This window comes from Vanessa atalanta, chromosome 1 (genome assembly GCF_905147765.1).
Source record: "Vanessa atalanta chromosome 1, ilVanAtal1.2, whole genome shotgun sequence".
Taxonomy (NCBI): Eukaryota; Metazoa; Arthropoda; class Insecta; order Lepidoptera; family Nymphalidae; genus Vanessa; species Vanessa atalanta.
In genome coordinates this window covers 9,726,611-9,751,521 of record NC_061871.1, presented here as the reverse complement: position 1 = coordinate 9,751,521, position 24,911 = coordinate 9,726,611, and the positions used below count along the sequence as shown (strand labels likewise).

The following is a 24,911-nucleotide window of genomic DNA, read 5'->3' as shown; positions in this document are numbered from 1 at the left end:
ACACATGAATTTATAATATACGGGTAATATCCCTTGCCTTTTAAAAGTTAAAGGAAGGTTGTGTTGGTTGTAAATAGCGATTTGATAAAATCAAATATGGTGTACTTATTAAGTAATCTAATAGTATTTTTATCTGATACGTAATTTCTACCTAACTTCACTGTGTAACTACAGGCTCAAGATACATCGTCACGGTAGCATGCGAAAGCGATCCCGTGGCGCCCGCCGATGAGATGGAGAGGGTACCGCTGGTTTTTTAGTGGGTATCCCGGTGTACCGCCAACATCTTAGGCACCGGCGAACCCCACTTCCATGTGGGGGGAAAGCGTAAAGCGTTTTTCCAGCGAAAAAAAAAAGGCACAAGTGACATAACATCTTAGTTCCCAAGGTTGTTGTCGCAGTGGCGATATAAGTAATGGTTAATATTTCCACCGCCATTGTGCCCGCTTACCTATATAATATTTATGAATTGAAATAGTAGGGCCTACATGTTCAATAGTTTTTTTATGTCGTACGTTTGTTACGTCTAAACGGATTTTTATAATATTTGTAATAAAGATAGCTTATATATATTAAGTACCTAATATCAGCGTCCGTAACACACTGGCACCAGAGCGGACGCTAGTATAACATTTATTTTGAATTTTTGCACTTACTACCAACTGGCTCTCTGCAAACCTGTTTAGTTAGGATCCTCATCCTCATCATACATTCTTGGTCTGGTTGTGTTCCGGTTTTAAGGGTGAATGGGACAGGGACAAGGGACATAACATATTTTCCTAAGATTGGTGGCGCATTGACTGTGTAAAAATTGGTTAAAATTTGATACGGTGCCAATGGCTATGAGTACTTGTTACCAATAGGTGGCCCATTAACGTATGCCATAAAAAATATAATATAAAATAAAATTATATAGTTAATTTGTTTTGGTAATGATTATTAGATAGATAACGTGGATTGACATTGAAAGTAATAGTAATTGTGAATTGCTTATCCAGTAGTCCATTTACTTGGCTGCCATCTTACTTTCTATGAAAAACATAAATCAATAAAGTTGGCCTTATAAATATTAGTATATTTAATTTTTGTTACATTTCAATTTTAAGTCTACACAGTTTAGCTTATGCTTAGGTCATTGACACCGTGTGATTATTTTGGACGAATTGAAGTTCGTAATGCGAATTTTCGAGACAATTCAATTATAGGTGAGAGTGGGGCAAATATTAACACGCAAATAAAAACACAAATTAAATATAGCCATTAGGTTTATAGGAACAAATTATACTTTAAAATGTAATTTATTTATTGCGTTATAAAATTAGACTTTACTTGGTGATAGGGCTTTGTGCAAGCATGTCTGGTTAGGTACCACCCAATCATCATATATTCTACTGCCAAACAGCAGTACTTAGTATTGTTGTGTTTCGGTTTGAAGGGTGGATGAGCTAGTGTAACTACAGGCACAAGGGATATAACATCTTAGTTCCCGAGGTCGGTGGCGCAGTGGCGATGTATGAAATGATTAATATTTCTTACAGCTCCATTCAGTCTATGGGCGGTAGGGTCATTTACCATAAGGTGGCCCATTTGGTCGTCCACCAACCAATATCATAAAAATAGATAAAATAAAATCATAGATGTACATTACGCCATTACCCCACCCTCCTCTGGTTCAAATATTATAATTGTATTACAATCAGGGACTATGAGTTTATTAGTCTAAAGCCTCACTTTCTTGAGAAGAAGGCTTGGAGTTTTCCACCACGCTGTTTCAATGATGGGAATGATGCAAATTTTGTAGATTTTCATCCGGCGCACCGTAAAATCGCATATTAAGTATATGAGAAGTCAATGTTCCGGATTTGAACCCGCAATTATCGACTAAGATCCAAGTGTTCTAACTAATGAACAATCTTCTCTTCAAATAGAACTATGTTAAATTAATGACGATGTCTCCATTAAAATCACTGTTGATGTTTTGAAAAAACAATAAACCTCCTTTTGAATCATATTTAAATAAAAAGAATTACTGCCTGACGCTAGAATAATATAAACAAATAGACAACAATATATGGGAAAATATTACATGAAGCACATTCATTAGCGTATATTCTTCTTAACCTTGAACTACGACTCTTATGTCACTTATATTAGGTACACATTGTACCAGTAAGATAATGGAAGCATATATTTGATCTTATCTTTTACAATGTCGAATGTGAAGTCAGAGATCAGTATTACATTATTTTTTGTCATAGAGATAAATAAAATAATCAACATTAGATAATAAAGTTCAAGTTAATATCAAGCTAATAGGTATTCTAAATAATTAAATTAAATTATATATTGTACGGAACACAAGACCTTCATTGATATATTTATATCCATGTCAAAGCCCCGGATGCTAACAAATATAAGTACATCCAGTAAATCTAGAATAAAAAAACATATGTAAACAAGAAGCGTATTACGAAATTATCGAAGGAACTTAGCCCTTATCGCATTCGACATTAATCGCATGTTGCCGTGAAAAGTACGATTTGATAAGCGGTCAGGAAGAGCATTTAATAGACTGCGGTAACTCGTTAACAACATTAACTAGCGATCGTTCGACAGAGATACTCGTGTTTTTAACAAAGGTACCCGAATATTTTATCCAGGTTCTGTATATACAGTGTGAAGACCGTGACGTAATGACGAGAATTATATTGATCAGTGTATTATTAATACAATTTACGTGGTGCTATGGTGAGTACAAGTATTTATTTTATCCTGGACACGTATATGATTTAAACTTGATTACTTTTGTGTGGCGTATTAGTTCCTAGTGCTTATTCGTTGAATTAAGACATTTTATCTAAGTAAAAAATGGAATATATGCATTTTAATTAGCTTTAAGTAGTAAGTTGCATTAACTTCGACTTTAATACATTTTTTCAAGGATAACCTTTGGTTTATTTTGGCCCTTATCGTAAAATCAATTATTTCATTGTAACATGTATTATTGATCATTAAACATATACATATGTACATATAAAACCGGTTATTTAGTTATATTTTTTTGTGCGGTCTTAACTTGTAATTCACGATTCACATTACAAACAGGCTAACTTCACATTGCTATGTGAGGTAAGAAATGTTTAAAAAATCTGTTTTACTTACATTATTAAGCATTTATAAGTTCAACAATTATTAAGCCATCTTAAATTGAAATGAATTATAATAATTATTATAAGGCGATAAGTGCAAACTGTGTAAATGATTCGCTAGGGACAAGGTCATTTTAAGTAGGTTTAGAGCTTATTCCATCACTCTGCTCCAATGCGGATTGATGAAATCATGGGGCAGATTTATAATCCGACAAATGCAAGTTTCCTTGTGATGGTTTTATTTCACCTCCGAGCACGATTTTAATCTTGTTTTTAAAAGTGTAAATTAAGTACCTTAAAAGTCATTGGTGCTGTGTGTGTGTTAAGAAAATATTATAAAATAAATTTTAAAAAGGACCAAATTGTACTAATTTACAGATGGGTATTGAATTGATACCTATAACGTAACAATAGCCGCTGGTGCCGTTCGTACTTCCTTATAAAATAAACGTTTGATTCAAATTATAGTTTTTTAGGGTGTCTACTGTAGTTTTTGTTGTGCGTTTATAGTCAGTCAGGACACAAGATTACACTTATATTGATAATTAGCGGAATATCATTACAATAATATAGAGATTGAAATTACTATACTATATAATATTTATAATTAAAACATAGATTAAAAAAAAACATAATATGGCTTATATCAACAAATAATAATCTACGGGACTTAAAAAAATTGTCGGGTACTTAATTTGTATTCATAAAGATATGCACACTTTGGTCTGGTTTGGTTCGGTTGGCTTTAGTTCTATAATTATGATATCAAAAACAAACAAAGAACTTCATCGTTTTTGGCATCCATTGGAATGCCGAACTAATGTTGCTAGCATAATAATTGAATGATGCTATGCAGACGGAAGCCAGTTCACAATAAAGCGAATTGAAAAATAGTAATTTATCGTTCAGTAACTATTTCAAAAGGCTTTGAATGAACAATTATAATAAACATCAAGTAACTTGAAACATCTTATCGTTTACAAAAAAAAACTTTCTTCTTCGTTCTTTTGACGCTCGTTTGTGTGAAAGTGCGTTTGTATTTAAATATTTGGTAATTTCTGTATTTTCAACTGTTTTCAAAAGCTATGAAAGTCACAATTCTTGTCACACACATACACAAAAATTATCATTTTTCCAATAGCAGAAAGGCAATGCCGCTTACTTTCTTATAAAAGTATCTATGTAATCTTCAGATGGTTCTGTTCTGCGTTACAATGTTCAATTTTAAAGTGGTATAACAATCAACAATCGTTGGAAAACCCCAAATATTCATAACTTACTAAAAAATTGGCTCTTGTGTGTAAAATTTAATTGATTCAATTATATTTGAGCAGAGAAAATCTAAGAAGTTCATTGTTGTATTTATAGAAAACACTTTTTTATTTATGTAGGTATTATGCACAACACATTAGAAAAAAACCTCAATAGTCGTATTCGTATACGTGCTTAAGAAATTTAAAAATATTCAATACTATATACAAAGAAAATTTCATAATCATTAATAAAGACATTTATACACATATATTGTTCGAGAAATTTATCTATTATAGACGTAGTATAATATCATATGTCCTAACTTAAAAAGTGGAAAGTTAACAACTTGAGAATTTATGTCATAAACATTATAGTATAACTGAAGTTATTAAAAAGTATTTCTTTCAGATATTTGTATTGGAAATATAAATATTGAAGCAAAATCTTATACAATTATTATTTATTATCCAAAAGAGAACATTATTATTCGAAAAAATCAAAATCTAATATACTTTATTCAAGTAGGCCTTTAAAAGCATTTTTGAATCGTCATTTGACAAATTATAAAGTGAAGCTACCACCGTTTCGGAATGTAGATTCTACCGAGAAGAACCGGCAAGAAAATTTCAACGTTTAAAATACAGTAATGTTAGTTAAATACAATTATATATATATGTAATATATCCTTGAATTATTGTATTATATACGTAGTTCTAAATGTGTCACCAGATTTTATTTTTGTCACCACTGCCCAGAGAAATTGGTGTCGTATTTAATTTTACTCATATCTTCCATAACCAATGAGCTACCAACCTTGGGAACCAATATGTTTCGTCCCTTATTTCTGTAGTAACACTCGTCCTTCAAACCGGAACGCAACAATACTTAGTATTACTGCTCGGCGCTAGAATATCTTATAAGCGGGTACCTACTCAGACGAGTTTGTACAAAGCCCTATACCCAAGGAAGGTGTAGATTAAAAATAAACTTTAAAAGAAAAAACTAATTAAACTATTTATCAAACTGAGCAACAACAAAGTTAATAGTTAGTTATTACTATCAGTAATATATTGCAAATAGTATGTATACATAAATATATACTTATATATATATATTCGAATTATTTAGTATTTTTTTTTTTCATGTTTGATGAGAAGTGAAATTAAAAAAAATTCTAAATAATATATATTTATGAAATAACACTAACAAAATCAATTTCATCGAGTCCATACAATATAATATTATTGGATATTGATTTCTGAAAACAAGTAATAAATTTATTTTGAATCTTTTTATTTACTTTAATAGAAAATATTTTATGAATCAGTTAAGATATTTACTATTCTTTAACTTATCTTGTAGTTGCAACTTCTCGAATATGCCTCGTGCTTAGTTTGTCATCTAAGTTTTCATATTTAATTTCAGTCATACATCGTTAAAACATTTCAAGCTAAGGCCTGATATAGAGTTCGTTTGTCACATAAACACATGAGTAGCGATAAGATGTAATTGATTTTAAGCAACATTAAATATTTGTTTAATATATTTCATATTATAATTTTAATAATTATCCAAAAGTAAGTGGGCTCATTTTTAAGCTATATTATGTCATACAAACCAGATTTTATTCTCAAATAAAATTAAATTGTTTGAGTAAAAAAATTTTTTTTCTTTAAGTTAAGTAATTCTTATATCTAACAGAGATACTAACAAATACAATTTGAATGCTTCTTCAAACAATATAAAATAGTCTCGAAGTTTTAGTCAATTAACAAAAACATTTAACAGTAGAGTGTTATTATTTAATTTTAACAAGTCGTTTTTACATTTGACTTTTTAGAATTATTCTTTGATGCACATATTATATAAGGTGTTTATACTTTTGAAACAAGGGCAATAAAACATTCTTAACGTATTAAATCGTAACGATTGATTAGTTACGCAATGCGATCATACAAAATATAATAATCTTCGTAACAAGCATTAGAAGTAGCTAACATTTAAAATTTTAAACTGATAAAAAAACTATTTTAATTATTTTTATTTTGCTATTTATTATAGATGAAGTATATGTTTGAAATATAACATACTCAACAATTTTTCGGAAGATTTCCGGGTCTATACTAAAAATGAGCATTCCGCAGGGATCATATCTAGATCGTTTCCTATTTTTGATGTATATAAATGACCCATTCATGTTAAAGGTGTTTGTGATATTGTTTTCTAATACTTTTAAAGAAGTTTTTTTTTAAACAATGTTTTATCACCTTTGTTTCATTTGGTTTACAACAAATAACTTAGTCAAATAAAACAAAATATATAGTGTTTGCATAGCAAGGTTTTTGATTTTGCTGAGGAAAATATAGCCATACCTGTATAGTTTTTAGTCCCAATTAACTGAGTCAAAATTATTTCAATATGTCAATTATGCCGCAATAAAGAAATTGGATATAATTTTATATCATTTGCATAGAAATTGGGACAATAATTAAACAAATAAACACAAATATTAAAAATCTACGGCACGACCACGATTATACAGGCTCCACGCATAAAGATTTATCATACTTGTAAGCTGTAAATGGGCAGAGACAACGTTATTTATACATATTATATACAACAAAAGGATTCGAAAGTCGACAACTCGTTTCATAAACCCGTTAGAATACATTAAATTAAAGCAATATACTAATAAATATTTAATGGTTTCTGTTAAATATTCGCTACGACTATGTTTAAAACACGACGTTTTAGTACAACTTATCATCATTAATTTGATATTCGAAAGAAAAAGACAGCTTGTTAAACTTATCACTCCTTAATTGCAATGTGGTAGGGCTTTCTGCAACCTCGTCGAGATAGGTACCACCCACTCATCAGATATTCTATCGCCAAACAGCAACAAACCTCTGCATAGTATTGCTGGGTTCCGGTTTGAAGGGTAAGTGAGTCAGTGTAACAACTACTACTAACTAAGCACAAGGGACATAACATTTTAGCTCTCAAAGTTGGTGGTGTATTTACGATATAAGGAATGGTTAATATTTTTTTCTGAGAAATTGTCTATGATGGCGGCCATAGTCTTTTTATTAAAAAAAATATCGTCAATCGTCGATTTTTTAAAATTCGAATTACTAATTTGATTATCTCACAAATAGTAGTTTTTAATCAGTATACATAAAAAAATACATACATGAGTTGAAAAAAAGACATACACTTTTAATCATTATGTGTTATCTGTTAATTTTATAAATAAATCAAATAAAATAACGGTTGGTGAGAAATCTTAAGACAAATTTATAATGAGATTTGTGCACTCGAATACTGAAAAATTATACGGGTATTCCCATGTGAAGAATGTGAGAATAAAAAGATGATGTAAGTTATTTACACCAATTAGCAGTATTTCGACAAAACATAAATCTATATATTAATAAGTGAATATGGAAAATTATTATACTTTTTTGTATTTATAACACAAGGTGGAGATTAGTTTTTGTATTCAAAAGTATACGATAACTCATTACTATAGAGGCACTAAAAAGGGTAATTAGGACCACATTTTCATAAATGTATATTAATAAATTAGTAGATATTTTTATTGTGTTTCCTAACTGGAAAATTAAAAATATATACATAAAACGTATATAATAATAAAAGATGATAAAACGTGTTTAGGAGATGATGCTACTACATTATGAAACACTGCCTTGTTTAGCCTTTAACATATACAATAAAAGACTTATTGAACTACACTAAAATATAAAAATATATGTAAATATGTGTTATTTATCTTCAAAGATATTATGTAAGAAGCAACTTAAAACTCACCGCAGAACACATTCATGTAATGTCAGAAAGTGTTATGCGAAAATGACAATAAAATAGTTATAACATTTAAAGGCACACATAAAAGTAACGTAATCACTGTAATATGTTATTCGACTTATCACAATTGAGATTTACAATAGGAAGGCAGGTGATCAGCATGACATGATAAACATAGATCTACAAACTCACGAAGGCGCACCACTCCAAGTAAAATAATTATTAGGATGCATCAGTAAAAGCGAGTGACGCGTGCGCTAACAAGATGTTAGTGTGATGTTATTTAAGCTGCGCCTTCTTGAGTGAATAGGTCATAGACATCTCTGACCATAGACATTGGAATTGCAAGAAGTACTACAGCTCCTTACACCTTCAATGCGCAGTTATACAAAGATGTTTGTTTTATTACTTTCTGTGCTTCTATACTGGTTTACTCAGAAAACGGAAAACATTGTTCAAAGTATTTGACAGATAGGACACCATGGATGACTTTTTTACCGTGCATATGCATATGGTTAACAAATGTTAAATATGTATAAATATTGGTTAGAACCACACTAAAATATTGTTCGAAACAAACAAAAACGAAACTATTGTTTCATTTAATGTTTTAACTTTTTTCGAATTATAAATGCTAATAATATTATTAGCATTTATAACATACATTTTAAATATATGCGTTAGGTATATACCTAACGCATATATTTTTTTAGATATTTAAGGGAAATTGAGAATTTTATTCAAATTGACTAACTGTCAAATATGTCATCGTGTTAATTGTTCACGCATTCCAACACGTTTCATTTTTTTTTTTTAACTTGACCGACAACCGGTATAATCATGTTCACACAAACTTATATGATATGTAACTTTTATAATTCGTTAATTTTATTTAATCGTGTGAGACAGTTTACTGTCATCTAAGTATGTATGATAATCAATTGATTGGACGATCTAGATGTCTAAACATATTTAATATGTTGTAAAACTATTTATAATAGGCAGAGGCATCGAGACGGTGAAAGAGGGGAAAAGTTCACCTGGTCATAATGACTGACATAATGCTTTTTCCATACAGGATGACTTGACGCCAATTCGCTCTACTGTAAGCCGCGTATAAGAAATTCGTTCCAAATACAGGATATAAGTTAAATGTTCGTGTATTCAATATTAATTGCCTGTTTTAAGACAAGTTGTACGGATGCGAATCATAAATGCTCTAAATTCGAGTTATTCCTGTTTTCTCCTAAAATAAATAACATTAAAAGCTCATTGTTGGTAGTGTTACACTCTCGTACTTTGTAAGCTCGTAAAGCCTTTCTGAAGCTGCCTTTCTGAGTTCGTATAACTAGAATAGAGGTGTACCAGTGTTAATAATCACATATTATATTATATAATACAAACAAATCTCTTACACCATCAGAAATCGGTTAGAAGAACAAAATAATTGAGAAAAATTATGCTTTTACGGACACGCCAAACAGATACTCATGTGGTATTTATTAAATAATAAAAAAGTTTACTCTTTCAGAAAAAATCCAAACCAATTCATAAATGACAGAGTGTTCAAGTAACAAACATATACAAACATTGATAAACTCTTTCTTTTATGATTTTTTTTTTGTCAATAAAAATTGCTTTTACGTAATCGCTGTCTACCAGGTACTTTTCGAAGCTATTTTTCCAACTATAAACATCGTTTAAACGATTAGCAACCAATTCTGTGTTAATTATCGTTTCTGACCCAAAATTCACTAGGTTAAAATTATTTTTACCATTGTATTTTTTTTATATAAGTACCTTGAATTTCAAAGTATTACTACTAACATATATTTACGTATGATTATGCATAGAATCGTACAAAAACTGTTATAAAGTTATTTCCGTAAAATATTTCCTAGGCAAATTTACTCACGTGTATTTTTTCTTAGTCGAGATAGAATTTCTCCGTAGCTTTATTTATTGATATGTTAATTTTATTACATTCAAACAGCTATTTTTAACTTATTAAAAAATAAAGGATATTCCTATTCTGATATAATAAATACCTCATTCACGTCGCGACAGACGTAGGTAGGTAACTAAGCTAAATTTCAAATCAATCGGACTTATATTTTTCAAGATCTCCTGATACGTCAGTCAGTAGTATTTTTTAATAAATGTTTCAAGTACATACATGTAGTTTAATAGTAACCATTAGTATAGAAATAGCTAAAATTTTGATAAAAAATGTATTATGCTTTTTTTAGACACTTACCTATTAGATATTAAATCAAATATTCGAGAAAACATATATAACACTGCAAATACAGTTGTTGCCGAGATGACAATTAAATAAAATTTTAGGCAGAATATTTTATGCTTAACTGTCGTATACACACACCAGAAAAACAAAGGAAAAAACTTAGAACGCCAGTTTGCGTGCCATCAATCAGTTTTATAAAGCTGCGATTAAATATAGTGATCTTGTGACCGAATAAGATAATCCAGATATTATAATTAAGATGATATCAATAACACAGAACATAACCGACGAAATCTCATCGTCTCTTTTAAAGTAATGTAATCTGCGCAATGTGCCTTCTTAGTAACATTAAAAAGAGACATTAATCATTCCTATGCCTATACCATATTTGACCTATTGTGGAAAATTTTATTTTATTTGATTTCGTGGAAATATCGTGATGTCGTTAGTCTTATTATTGTAGCGTTTGTTTTCTGAACACAATTATCACGTAGGTACTGTCCGACTGTATAATATTTGTTAATAAGACGTATAGGCACCGCTTTCTCATCGCTTATGTTATTTAATGAATTTACTTAAGTGATACGTACGTATATAATATACTTTCAATTATTTTTATAATTCCTATTAAGCACTGTGCAATCGTAACAAATATTAAGTAAATTAAAAAATAAATCTGTTTTAGACATTTCTAAGTAATGCCCCTTTAGCTCTTATCGTGTTAAAATGTACCTATTTATGATAAATTTCGTGCTTGAATATGTAAAAAAATATTTTTAGGAAACCTGCAATATATTTGATAGCAAGAGAGAAGAATTGCAATTACTAATTTAAACCATTAAATTTTTTTTACTGATTATAACATAATCTAATATTTCAATATTAATTAGTTTTTTTTTAACTTTAAACACATAAGCTAAATATGCAAACTAGGAATTTAATTATGTATTAGTTCATAAATTAGAAAAAATAGCTCCTTAAAATAATAATACTACCCGTTTATAAATTTAAACAATATAATAAACTTAAATGTAACCAGGAATTAAAATTCGATTAAATATTGATAATTTATGACATATGTGATTATTTTATTCTTTGTCGTAAATATATACAGAGATCAAGGAACTTTTAATAAGAATTTATATTATAATTATGTATTCGAAATATGTTTTGTATTCTAGAATAGACAGCGTCGGCAATATATAATCCATTCCATTACATAGTTTAGATTATCTCGTATCATGAGATAATGGGTGTGTCATGAAAGCACTTCACTGTTACTAAAAGTCCGATAGAATTATTTGAGTTCTCAGAATAAAAACTTGTGAGTGAGTGAATGATGAACTTCAGAGTTGAATTAATACATAATAACGGAGTTAGAAAAAAACGTTTAAAACAATAAAAACATTTAATGCATAAAATAAAAGAGGGACGCCATGCATGTAAATGCCCCACAGTGGGGCTAAGGCTACACCTCTTTGAGAAAAAGGTTTGCCGCTCCAATGCGAGTTGGTTCATACATGGCAGATTTTCATCAGACACACGTAGACTTTACGATGTATTCCTTCACCGCTGACGATGAACACGAGATAAAGAAAGAAATACACTCACAAAAAAATCAGCTATGCTGGTCCGGCTTTTAACCCCTAAACTTCGATTCGATTCATGAGTTCTTTCCATCTCTTTCCTACGAAAATTGCGAATTATTAAAGTTATATTTTATCATCGTCCATCAATCTATTTCACTCAGAGCAATTATAAAGAACATAGACACAACGCATCCGGTGTTAGTTTTAAACATAACACGGAGCCTTATAATTAAACATGTGAGTTAATTACAGTGAGGTCTGGACGGTAAAATATAATGAATGACTATAACGGATATCAACACGTATAAATTATATTAATTTGTCTATAGAAACTCATAAATTCTGCTCAAAGCGGTCCCGAAATGATATAGACTTCTGAATACACAAAATAAACGAATCATTAAAATAAATTAAGACACGATGAAATATATGATGTTATTATTTCTAACTCTTTTGATATATTGTGAAGTATTTGTGTTTATGTCTGCATTGGTATTTAATACACGTAGACAAGTTACATTGACTTAACGATCTTGGACCAGTCCATAATTGATTATTCGATAAAATTAATTTCAAACTTTATTATATATTACAATGTGTACTTGGATTTAATTTGTATCGGCTTCAATGTAATGACAATATAAAAAAAAATTACTTAGGCTATGTGGTTCCGGCCACAATAGAGCTATGCTATATCAACTTATCGAGGTGTCAATAAGGCTTTACAATGGATTTTTCTGATTAGCGCAAACTATCAGTTGACCACGCCAAGGCCTCGAACACCCGTTGGTAGTGTTACATTAACGATGTTTATAAATTGTTAATATATGTTAAATGCATATATAGGTGATAGTAATCCATTTACCAGTCATAATAATGACTGGTAAATTTGGAACCATCACCAATACCTATTAAAAAAAGTATAATAATTTAGCGAGTAAGGTATTTTTACTTCCTAAAGAGAAACAAACACACATCTAGATAACGGTTTAAATAAATAAATTTAATACATATGGTCGGTTCTGCAGGATTTCAACGAAATAACAATTATATCGTCATCATTTCAGTAAACGTGGTTATACGGTTCGTTTGCTTATTTTATATACTCTATGTTTTTTGTATATATATATTATTAATATCTATGTACTATTGTTTTTTCTTATACAATTTAATTATATATACTTAATGATATCTTGTGTAATGTACCACGGCTAGGAAAATACGTACTCTTCTCTTAAGAAGTTCCTAAGCAGCCAAGTTACCTCATAATGGTATTTCTATTAAGTTAAATCATCATTACAAACATTCATAGTTCATTCTATTGTTATATTATAAAAAAAATATTTTTAAAAAAAATGACAATATTTGTATATCAATCGAAATAAAAAATAGATTAAATCTTCTAGAATATTAAAATGAGTAATAGCATAGAATTATTGCGCAGTAACTACATTTTCATTAGTCACACTGTAAACATAGAATTCGAGGCCTGTAACACAGCAGTTTACTATATACAGCCTTGCAGTGCGGTACAAAATAATATTGTAGCTATCTGTGATATCTTCCATCTCATAAATAGAAGGGTAAGAAGTAAGCAATTGTTTGATATGTTTCGTTTTCTAAATTTTATTTAATTACATTTCGTTTACGGTTAAATTATAATGTTGCCTTCATTATTACTTACTAAATGTATTATTTATGGTTAAATCTATGATATTACATTCGTTACACAGAGAAAGTACTCGTAAAAAGGTCGTCTTTTAAAAAATATCCTAAAGAAATTTGACACATGCTGGTTACGTCATGATGTTTTCTTTTATCGCCAAGCACAACTCAAAATAATTACATGAAAGTTTAGTGGTGTTCGTTATTTATTTTGAACCCACAATCATCTGTTAAGATGTTCGGGTTCTAACCACTGGGCCATCTCGGCTCTTTATTTACGATTTTTATATTATAATGAAAAAATATCACTTGGAAACCATTACAAATAATTATTAATAATTTTATTATTATAAGCAAATTTGTGACAAAAAGAAAAATATTTATTTAACTGTTTCAGATCTGAGGTATTCTTTCGAAGTTGCTAGTAGATATTTGACAATCAATATGCAAAACATAATCCTCCTATATTTAATAATGATTTTGGATTTCAAAGTCAAGACCAGGAAATTTTATTTTTCCTATAAGTTTTCCTTAAAAGATTTCAAGCTCAATTAACGTTCCCTTCAACAAGCACACAAATAATAATTATTTCTTTTATAATCTTTATAATAATTATATACGTAACAAGACGTTTTCATAAGCCATCCGACATCAATTGTTAATATTGCTTATACGATGTTAATAAGGGTTTTCCACACGTTAATGGGCGTGAGTTTTTCAACACGATCCGATGGAAGCTGCCATTAAATGATCTAACATGAATCATTTTATTTATTTACGTGTAATAATTATATGAAATCATGATTTAAATCGTTGTTTTTTTTTAACAAACAATATTGCTATGGGCATATGCATATATATCATATATTTGTTTGATAATTTTTATTGTGATTAAATTTACTTTTATGATTTAGGTTAGCAGACGGGTAAATGAGCCAGCTGATGGTTAGTGGTCACCACTGCTCATAGATATTAGTGCTGTAGGAAATATTAAACATACCTTAAATCACCAATGCCCAACCAACCTTGGGAGCTAAGATGATTGTTCTCTTGAGGTAACAGTAAAACCGGCTTGAAACGTGAGTGAGCCAGTATAACTACAGAGTTATACTGGCTCACTCACGTTTCAAACCGGATCACAATAATTCTAAGTATCGCTGTTTGACGGTAGAATATATGATAAGTGGGTGGTACCTACCTCTACGGGCATGCACATAACTTTACCACAATGTAAAATTATATAAACGTTGTAAAAATATATCATGTTGATTTGTTGTACAACAACATACAACAGACATATTTTTGTTCGGTTTTTATAGTTCATGAATACTCCGTGCGCGAGTCCGACTCGCACTTGATTGGTTTTATTATCAATAACTGTTTTTTTTTTCATTTCAGCATACCCAACGTCGCAAGGTGTAGGTGTCTACAGCTATCAGGACACGGCAGGCAATAGGTACGGTGGGACATTCGATCCGAGGGACACATTCATACCATACAGTGATCCCTTCGCAGTCCCCTTCAACGATATCGACTATTTCTTTCCTGATTACTTTAGGAATTTCGAAAATATACTTCAACAGTAAGAAACGAAATACTGAGTTCAAGCTATTGAGCTTACGGTGATGGAAGACTTATTACGTTTTTATTAATTACATATATTTTCTTTCTTCTCTTCTTGCTATCTATCTTTATGTTTTATCTAACAACATATTATAAGCACCATAAGTAGTGTTACAGAAAACAAAGGATTGCATACATTTTAGTAATAATTATGACCAGCTAAAGTTATCTTATTATAAGAATAGTTGGTACCCACAATAATAATCAATTTAGAAATGGTACGTATAAATTAAATATAAATTCCGGTGTAAACGGAGTATAATCAACATGTTTTAATTTTTCAACTTTATATTGAAATATTTTTTTTTAAATCACCTTTTATAAACTGCTTGTAAAAGAGTAATAAACAAAATATGCATGCCAGTAACATTATCAATACAATTGATTTAAATCAAATTTGAATGTTTGCGACTCTCTATAATTTATTAAAATATTTATTTAGAAACTTCAATAAATACACTATATTAGTTAAAGAGGCAATCTTTGTATAGACCTGGTCCGGTTAAAATGGTAAGTAAGCCAGTATAATTACAATAAAATTCACAAGAGACATGATGTCTTTCTTTCCGTGGTTGGTTATGCATGGACGGAGTACGAAGCAGTTTAAATTTTATATAACACCAGTGTTTAATGGTTAAAGTGATCATTTATAATCAAGCTGACCGTTTGCTATTGTGAATTAATAAAAATTAAATTTACCAATTTTTTTTCTCATGAGAATCATTTACAATAAGGCCTTAAAAGTAAATCAAGTATTAATATTGTTTTAATAGTAACATTATCATTTATAGTTTCCCGAAACTGAGAAATCGACTCTTAACCAGACGGTTACGTCCTTCTAGACTGAGGTAAATGAGTTTATCTTTCAAAACGAAAGTTGCTCAAAATTGTTATTATATATTTGAAATTGATGTCGTACGGCGTTTTGTGATTTTGTTTAATGGCTTAATGTTTTTTTCGTCGTGTTTTAAATTATCCTTCAAATATAAATCTTTTGGGCGTGTTTATGTAACTGAATTCCTTTAAAGCGTTTCTACTGATTTCAATGTTTTTTATTTCTTTGAGTGTAAATGCGTGAAAGGTTTTGATCAGGGTCAGTTAGTAGGTGGCTACCGGTGGTCTATCTAAAAGTGGATCTTTTGGAATTAGTTCAAATCTGCCCTTTATAAATGGACAACAACGACATTAATGACGTGTGTATTTCTTCTGATAAAACTAAGAATTTAAATGGCTATCATTTTTATTTCGAGTTCTGTGCTAATAAGCCGTTGCAAAAAACCTCGAAGCACATCCTCAATCAACTAAACAATTTTGTACGTCACGTTTTTTTTTGTAATAATTTTATTACTTTTATGGTGTTTTTCCTTTTCACTGTTTTTGTTATCTGTTAATTATATGAGTGTTGTAGTGTGAGTGGGAATAAGGATGTATTTACTAACACAAGCACATTTTTTCGCTTTCACGTTTGCCTCATTTGTGACTAATATAGTTGTGGTGTGTGTTTGAATTATATATTATGTTTCCAGGATTTTTGGTTCTGATATAGAGAGTCAGAGACTAGCGTCACACGCTGCTAGTAAAGCGTTTGATATAACATATAACCATGCTGGTTATAATCCCAATTTCTTTAGGTTACCGCAATTTACTGGAAGCCCATTCTTTGGACCGGGCAAATTCCGCGCTAATATGGATAATAATGCGCATCAATCCGCATTTGCCAGTGCTGTGGTCGCGCCAGGTTACAGGCGACAAATTGCGGCCATTGATCCAATCAACCCCGTAAGACTTTATTTAATTATTTATTGAAGTATACCTATCCAATCATCATAATTATATTCTACCGCACAACAGCAAGCGACAAGGTGAGCGAGCCAGTGTAACTACGGGCACAAGGGACATAACATCTTAGTTCCTCAGGTTGGAGCGCCCCACAGGCATGGTTAATATTTCTGACAGCGCTAATGCCTATATTAGACCATCAGGTGGCCCATTAGCCGATCCATCTAACCTGTACATTAAAAAAAAATGTGCTTAAAATACAATACCTAATGATGTGCATATTGCGTCATTATTGAGTTAGGTCATTTTTAAACGTGACTAAACCATAATGAATATTAATGGCGCACTATTTTGATTTTATCGTGGGAAACATTGAAGCGTATAAGTACGCAAATTTTAACTTTTATCATACAAAAAAAAATATGTCTTCTATTAAATTACGTATATTTCAGTTTATTTATTGTTTGATCAGAACATAACTGTTAGTTTTTCTGATCGACATCTCAAGTCTCAAATAAACAGGATAGTTCCTCTGAGATAAGAAATCCTCATTTTTCTAAATCAGCTATTATTTTGTGACAAGAGATAAACAAAAGAGGCTAGTATTAAGATGTAAATCTGTTGCGAGTGTAATCATGCAAAAAAATACAAAACTAAAATATGATATCTCTAGATCGGCGCACATCTAAGAAAATGCAGCGAGCCTTCTTAAATCCCCGTGTAGATTCGAGAAAGCACGCGAAAACACCACAAGATGCTTTAATTGCTTAAAAAAAGTTAGATCTCGCGATCGAGTACGTTTGCATAGATGTTATTGTAAAACGCTATTTGCCTGGATACTTTCAATAAATCGTTCGTTTCATTTTTTATTCAATTTTTTTTTATTTCATTGTTTTCAAATTGGGTAACTTTGGTTACGCTGCACTAGGATTCGCTAGTCGTGCCCTTAAACACTTTTTTTTTATCATCGCTCACCCTTTTTTAAAGTATTGCTGTTGAAGTCTTTTGTTGTTGTCTTTGTATTATCTTTATTCACCAATAACTTATACATCTTACAATTATAACATTTTCAGGGTTTGCCGAACGTGGACGTAACAAGCAGAGCCGCTGAAACTGATAGTAGCAATCCGAATTTCGTTAGCGTTTCCAGTTCTTCATACGCCTCGTCCGCTAATATCGACGGGAAGGTATCGGGCATGCGAGGTTCGGAAACCGTCGTCAATGAAAATGGAAAGGTCACCAAATACGAAGTTCACAGCTAAATATAAAGGTCCCTAATACGCCGCGATTGTTAATTATCTATTTATAAACTAAATTTAGTTATTTTAATGGATCGTATATTCAAAATGACACGTGTCTTATAAGGCTGTGATTTGATTTGAACATAATATGTATTATTCTACTATGAAAAATACATTATAAAGGTATTTATGTAATAATCGCCGGTGATTTTTCAAATATAATATTTTAAATAAATGATTTGGCGTTCATACAAAAAACGTTTTTTATTTTAGATTAAAAGCAAAATAAACAATTAATAGAAATAACCAAAACAACAGTTAACACTTAATAGAAATATATATAAACGTGCATATGCCTACGATGTTTTTTAAAAATAATGATTTATGTGGTAGGTGATATATGTTATAAATCTGTCCGTAGGTATACGGACTTTCAACAGCATTCTGTCAGATGTATGCTCAATTCATGTTTTATTTTAGGTACTTTTTATATTCCAAAATTTGAAAAACTTGATCTAAACAATAATCAAGTTTTATTTATAATTTTTCTACACATTGTGGGTGAAACGAGATACTTGGTATTCAACCTCCACACGATGATGTTCACATTGCTATTGCTACTAATAAAAAACAATAGCATTACAGCTGTCGTATATTAAAAAATTCCCATAAAATCAGCGATTGTATGAAGATTTATTAAATATGCGATCAACATATTAGTCATGAGTGCGCTGCAACCTTTATGCCTTTCCCAAGGTTACGAGATAACATCACCTTGCTATGTACCCATCAAATAAAACAAACACAGTACACTATCAATTTAATTTAGCTAATTTTCCGTCAATTTTAATTTTCGGTGTCGTACTTTCAAGGAACATAGAGTTCGTTTTCGGTTGGATGCATCCTCTCAGACCATTCATTTCTCTACATTTTTTGCAATAAAATTCTCTGACCCCATCATCATTCACTCTTCTATTAAACTTTTGGTAATCAGGTCTGCTTCTCCTGGCGTGACTGTCGAAATTAGCATTGTCTTGATTCCACCAGTTTACATTATTAAAGAATGATGAAGGTTTCCATTGCATAGGATTTGTGGCTAAATTGGGATATAAGTCAAATTCGTCACGTGAATTTCTATTGTGAAGAACGAGTTCTGGATAAGTATATGTTACGGGTTTGAGACGAGAGTCTGGCGTTCTTATCTGTGTTGTTTCAACTGATTTGAATGCTTTAACTATGGGAACTTCACCACTGTCCTCATCATTAGCATTTTTATTACCAAATTTGTATGTAAGAACACCCGCATCGCCTAAAACATGTACAATATGCTATTAACGTTAAAACAACTACATGGACATACGCGGACATTGTGATATGCTCTTTTGTCTGTATGTGTTCCGGTGGATGTAATCAAATGAATGATTTAATTTATATAATAATAAAATTATTTTATACCATCTGTATGCAATCCTCTTCGGTTATTGTTTTTGAGTTTCGTTGAAACGACAATAGTATGCTTCACTTCGAGATCCTCATCGGTGTCAGAAGTTTTCTCGACTGTTGATTCTTCTTCCGCAAAATCAACTTTAGATGATATTTGCTGGGTTACTCCAGTCGCACCTGTTATTGAAGCAGTTTAATTTCACACACCATAAGATATTATTAAATTAAATAAGTTAATATGAAATAGTATTTGTTACTATTCATAGATATATATATATATATATATATATAAAAGTAAATTCACATTAAATCAATATTCGTCTGCATGCGCAGAGTTGAATATCAGTCAGGCGTAGTTTGTTCAAGTAACTTTGTCTTTAAAGTATGATTCATATGATTCTATTATGAAAGAATTTTGTTATTATTAGTTATAATAATATATTATGTCTGCAGCACAAAGATGAACTGTTAAAGAAGACTGCCTTTTGTAGCAACTACAATGATTTTGTCAACAGTTTTTAATAAATAAATAATTTACATTGTATTATTCTTTATATGTGCAAATAATAATATAAATTGATATTCTTACCTAAAATCACTAAACACATGGCTAATGATCTCGACATCGTTATATGAGATCTGAGACATCACAAAGCTTGATTCGCGTGTCTCCTACGTTTTATATAAACAACATAAATTACACTAAATGATGTCGCAAAGGAAGTACAGCAATTACCAGCAACAATACAAGAAAATGTTTTATCTTATAAAATTATTAATAATTATTATTATCATTGGGAAGTTGACGAAAACATAGTATTCGCATCTTGAAACCTAAGACATTATTTTGTCCAGAGTTCAATAACCCCTATGTCATTATTATATCTTATTCATTAGTTAACATTAGTTTATAGGTTTTTCTTATTTTGTACGGACAGCAATACTTAGTATAATTGTGTCCTGGTTTGAAGTGTAAGTAAACCAGTGCAATTACAGATACGAGGGATATCTTAGTTCTCAAGGCTGGCGGCGTATTGGTTATATAGGGAATCTCTTGAACTATCAATGTATTACGAGTAGAATTGAATGTCAAATCAAATTCTATGTCGTTGTTCTCGTTCAAGACAATAGGGGTCAGGAGTCAACAACAAAAGTAATAAATAATTTAAGTTTCTCTAAAATATTTCCTGATGATCCTTAACATCTCTAACAGGATAGCCATATTTACTTCCGATCTCGGTTGAAAATAATAAAAGAAGATAATAACGGTAATCACATCACCGACAAGTAAAAAAACAGTAACTACAATATACTGTATATAACAATATGTAAACATAAAAAAAAATATTTATCTCTTGTGTCTGTAAGTGTACAGTCATACGGGACGTAACTTAGTTCTCAAGACTGGCGATATATTGGTTATGTAGGGAATCGAAATTTTTTCTTACAGCTATGTTTTTTTTTCATTGTATTTGTAGATGGCCAAGCCATTGGGCCAACTAATAGTTAGTTGTCCATACATTGGCCGTATGACATTTTAATCTTTCCTTTCATAGCCCAAGGCGCCGCCAACCCGGATGTAAATTATAATACTTATTCAAAATTATAAATGAATATATATTGTTTTTTAATTACCAAATAATATTCAAATTAGGTTTATCAGAACAATCTTCTCATTGTGATTTAAAGTCATGACATTTTTGTTCGAATTCACTATTTTGTGCGTTCACGCTTCGTTAACCCGAGTCAGTGGAACTTTTGGAATGCTTGACATCTTGCTACTATCAATTATTAACGTAAAATATACATTATATACTACAATTTAGTATATAAATTGTATCGCAACCTGAGCTTCATAGTTGTAAGTTCTGACATCTTGATAGTGTCATATATGTTCTCGTATAATTACAATACATAGGGCAAGAAATGTATTTTAAAATAAAAATATTACAACACAAGCCGGGTATAGCTATACGTTTTGTTATAAGATGATTTTCATAATATACCGACTTATCTCATCTGTGCAATTATAATAAGGATACTTTGTAAGTAATAAAAACAAGAATTTTTATGTTACTCGTCATGGCTATTATTATAAAAAACAAACATGCTTCTGAATATTTATATATATAGTTATAAGTAAACATTTATTTATATTGATGGACTGTCTGAAGTTTTATTTACTAACTAGCTTCCGACTTCCGACTTTGCACAGGTAAAATAACGGTTTTACGCCATTATATATAATTATAATGTGATATAATATATAGTTAAAAAATTTCAAAAAAGTATCCAATTTTTTATGAAATAAGAAGTCTATGTAGTCACTTAAATAGTCCACGGTTAAATGGGCCACTTGATGATGCTAAGTTGTCATCGCCCGTAGTTATTGGCACCGTAAGAAATTTAAACAATTCCTTTCATCGCCAATCATGAGTCTAACCTTGAGAAATAAAACGCTATATTCGCATTCACCCTTCAAACCAGAACGCAACGATATTGTATTGTTGCTTACGGACCTAGAGCCAAACCCAGACGGGCTTACCCAAAGTCCTAACACCAAATAATTTGTCTTACTGCTAAAATTCTAATACATCTTAGCACTTGGGTATAACGCATTTCTTGTTTATTCTATTAAGTACTGAGTTTCTTATCGGTTCTTCTCGGTAGAATTTATATTCCGGTGGTAACCTTGAGCAAATTTTGTAAAATGACAAATCGAATGTATTTGCAAAAGCCTACTCGAATAAAGTATAAGTATATTGATATTGATTTTGGTATCTTGAAATATTTCTAAAACTACCAGACCTAATAAAGTTGCAAGAAGTAAAGAAAATTTCAATTAACAGCAAACGTTCACACTTCAGAATATAATTACCATTATGTTATTCCGCTGTTGACTTTCCTCTTAAAATGTTGGGGAAGTACAAATAATTAATATCAAGTTTTCATTAATCTGTTATAATTTGTCAGCTTTTAATTTCTTTCACATAACAGAATAAAATGACGACAATAATAATAATAAAATGACTGATATAAGCGACCATCTGAAGAACTTAACTGAGCTCTCTAACATCTTTTTTACAGTCGGCTAATAAAAAATGGCGGTGGATGATAACATTAAATATAAACATAAGTAATTTATACTTTTTTTAAAAAATGATGCATTGAATAATAAGAAAGGCAACTGTAATTTTAAATTTATAATTTTAATTATTTTATTTATTACTATTATTCCAACTCGAAATAATTAGCACTAGTGCTGCCATCTATTGAACTATTACAGTATTATGTGTAGAATTGAACGTTAAATCTAACTCTACTTCGCTATGTCGTAGTTCTCTTTAAAGACGCTAGGGGTCAGGTGTTTTTAAACAAAATAATTAATTATTAATCTAAGTATCTCTAAAATATTTCCTGTTGATCCTCTGAAGAGTCATATTTACTTCCGATCTCGGTTAAAAATAAGAAGGTACTTGCGCCACCGCTACTAAAAAAACAGTAACGTTCTACAATATATTGTATAAACCAATATTTAAAAATATAAAATTGATTTATCTTATATTTTTAAAAGAAAGAATAAAATATATCTTTTACAATAAGGAAAAATAAGTTTATATAAATTATAATACAAAAGGTATTCGCCCAACGTGGGGCTCGAACCCACGACCCTGAGATTAAGAGTCTCATGCTCTACCGACTGAGCTAGCCGGGCAGTTATGTCTCATTACAAAATATATGTACATAATAATATATATTCAATTGAGTTTACTAATTATGTTTATATTTAAGTGCCCGCGACTTCGTGCGCGTTTGAATTTAACAAAGCAGTTATTGTTAAAGCCTAAGTTACTCCTTATTACATCAGCTATCTGCCAGTGTCGAAAGTCCCGTCAAAATCGGTCCAGCCATTCCAGAGATTAGCCGGAAAAAAACCGACAGACATATAGACAAAAATTGTAAGAAATCTTATTTAGGTATATGGACCGTGTGCGTGTACGTATGCATTTAGTAAAAAGCGGTTATATTAATATCACAAACAGAAACATCAATTTTATTATATGTATAGATATATGAAATTACCGATTGTCTTGGAATTGCATTAAAATGTAGCTACGAAGCGCAGGTGATATTTTTGTTTGCGAGTGATGAGGCTGTTATATTATTATATATCCCATCAAAAACATAAATGTAAAAATGAGAGCCAAGTCAAATATTATGATATATACCTTGGTTGTTGTCTTCAACGACAAAAGAAGTGAGATCTAAATGGGTGCCAAGTTAAAACGTCCTTACTGTTTTTTTTTTATAACAACATGAAATATTATTTCTTCTTTTAACTTAAAATAATATATTGTTGCCTAAGGTCTGTCTAATAATATAATAAAATTATTATTCCTTCTCTCTCTCTAATTTAGTTCTTACCCTTTTTTTGTTTGTTTTCTAAAAATAAAAATAGTTATTGCTTCTGTAAAGTTTCGCATGCCCGTTGAAGATAAGGAACCCTACAGGAACATTCATCTGTTCTGGATCATTTTATGCACAGCAATTACTTAACGAGTATTAAAAATTTAAAACGAGTATTTACAACGTATGAAAGTATATAAAATATATAAAAACTGTTTTAATCTTATAAACAGAATAAGTAGTTCATTTTATTAATATTTATTTTTCGACACATACTTATTTAGTATCAATACTTTGGGCAAAGGGCTTAGTAGTGGGCACGGCTATCTTTACAATTTTCATCTTTACAAAACAGAGGTCGACATTTTCAATACGGGTAGTTTTTCTATTCACTTTGCAACCGCGAGGCCTCTTTAACTTTAACGGTGAAGCCGCTTAACCGCAAAACCCTGGGCGGTGGTCGTACGCTGGCGGTACTTGGGTGTACTCTCACCCTGAATATTTGAATATCTAACTAATTGATCTTATATCTGTAGATAATTTAAATAAACAATAATAATTGTATAATATTACAATTGTTAACGACGCAGAATGTAAGGTAAACCTTAAATTAATTTATGTTTACAACGTCATATCCAAAAATGTAAATTCTGCCACATGTGTATTCCGCCAACCCGCATTGGAGCAG

The 24,911-nt window shown here is 30.5% G+C and overlaps 2 protein-coding genes and 1 non-coding gene across 7 annotated transcripts; 1 reads left to right on the top strand and 2 right to left on the bottom strand.

The window, feature by feature from the left end:
• The first annotated feature begins 2,589 nt into the window (after positions 1-2,589).
• LOC125077996 lies at positions 2,590-18,418 on the top strand. Of its 5 annotated transcripts, XM_047690155.1 has the most exons (5): positions 13,480-13,655; positions 15,129-15,186; positions 16,145-16,201; positions 16,985-17,132; positions 18,206-18,418. In XM_047690155.1, exons 1-5 carry the CDS (start codon positions 13,481-13,483, stop codon positions 18,392-18,394), a joined length of 627 nt encoding a protein of 208 aa, XP_047546111.1. In that variant the 5' UTR covers position 13,480; the 3' UTR covers positions 18,395-18,418. The 5 variants fall into 5 exon arrangements, with proteins under 5 accessions (XP_047546106.1, XP_047546111.1, XP_047546117.1 ...); XM_047690150.1 differs by lacking the exons at positions 13,480-13,655; positions 16,145-16,201 and adding an exon at positions 2,590-2,748 and having other exon boundaries at positions 15,129-15,312; positions 16,880-17,132; XM_047690161.1 differs by lacking the exon at positions 16,145-16,201.
• Positions 18,419-18,754: 336 nt separating this feature from the next.
• Positions 18,755-20,454, bottom strand: LOC125065973. Its single transcript, XM_047673841.1, has 3 exons — positions 20,406-20,454; positions 19,829-19,993; positions 18,755-19,682 (listed from the first exon to the last, which is right to left on the bottom strand). The coding sequence occupies exons 1-3, from the start codon at positions 20,440-20,442 to the stop codon at positions 19,189-19,191; spliced, it is 696 nt and encodes a 231-aa protein (XP_047529797.1). The 5' UTR covers positions 20,443-20,454; the 3' UTR covers positions 18,755-19,188.
• A 3,004-nt stretch (positions 20,455-23,458) lies between these two features.
• Positions 23,459-23,531, bottom strand: Trnak-cuu. Its single transcript has one exon. It is a non-coding gene; the product is annotated as a tRNA-Lys (tRNA).
• Positions 23,532-24,911: the final 1,380 nt, after the last annotated feature.

What these genes read in the sequence shown, in the direction of transcription:
- LOC125065973 (XM_047673841.1), bottom strand. Translation starts at nt 20,442, where the DNA reads ATGTCGAGATCATTAGCCATGTGTTTAGTGATTTTAG. An exon ending in CATGTGTTTAGTGATTTTAG is followed by an intron (nt 19,994 to 20,405) that starts GTAAGAATATCA and finishes CTTCAATAACAG; the next exon opens with GTGCGACTGGAGTAACCCAG. An exon ending in AAGAGGATTGCATACAGATG is followed by an intron (nt 19,683 to 19,828) that starts GTATAAAATAAT and finishes TACATGTTTTAG; the next exon opens with GCGATGCGGGTGTTCTTACA.
- LOC125077996 (XM_047690134.1), top strand. Translation starts at nt 13,481, where the DNA reads ATGAGTAATAGCATAGAATTATTGCGCAGTAACTACATTTTCATTAGT. An exon ending in TTCGAAAATATACTTCAACA is followed by an intron (nt 15,313 to 16,879) that starts GTAAGAAACGAA and finishes TTATGTTTCCAG; the next exon opens with GATTTTTGGTTCTGATATAG. An exon ending in CCATTGATCCAATCAACCCC is followed by an intron (nt 17,133 to 18,205) that starts GTAAGACTTTAT and finishes TAACATTTTCAG; the next exon opens with GGTTTGCCGAACGTGGACGT.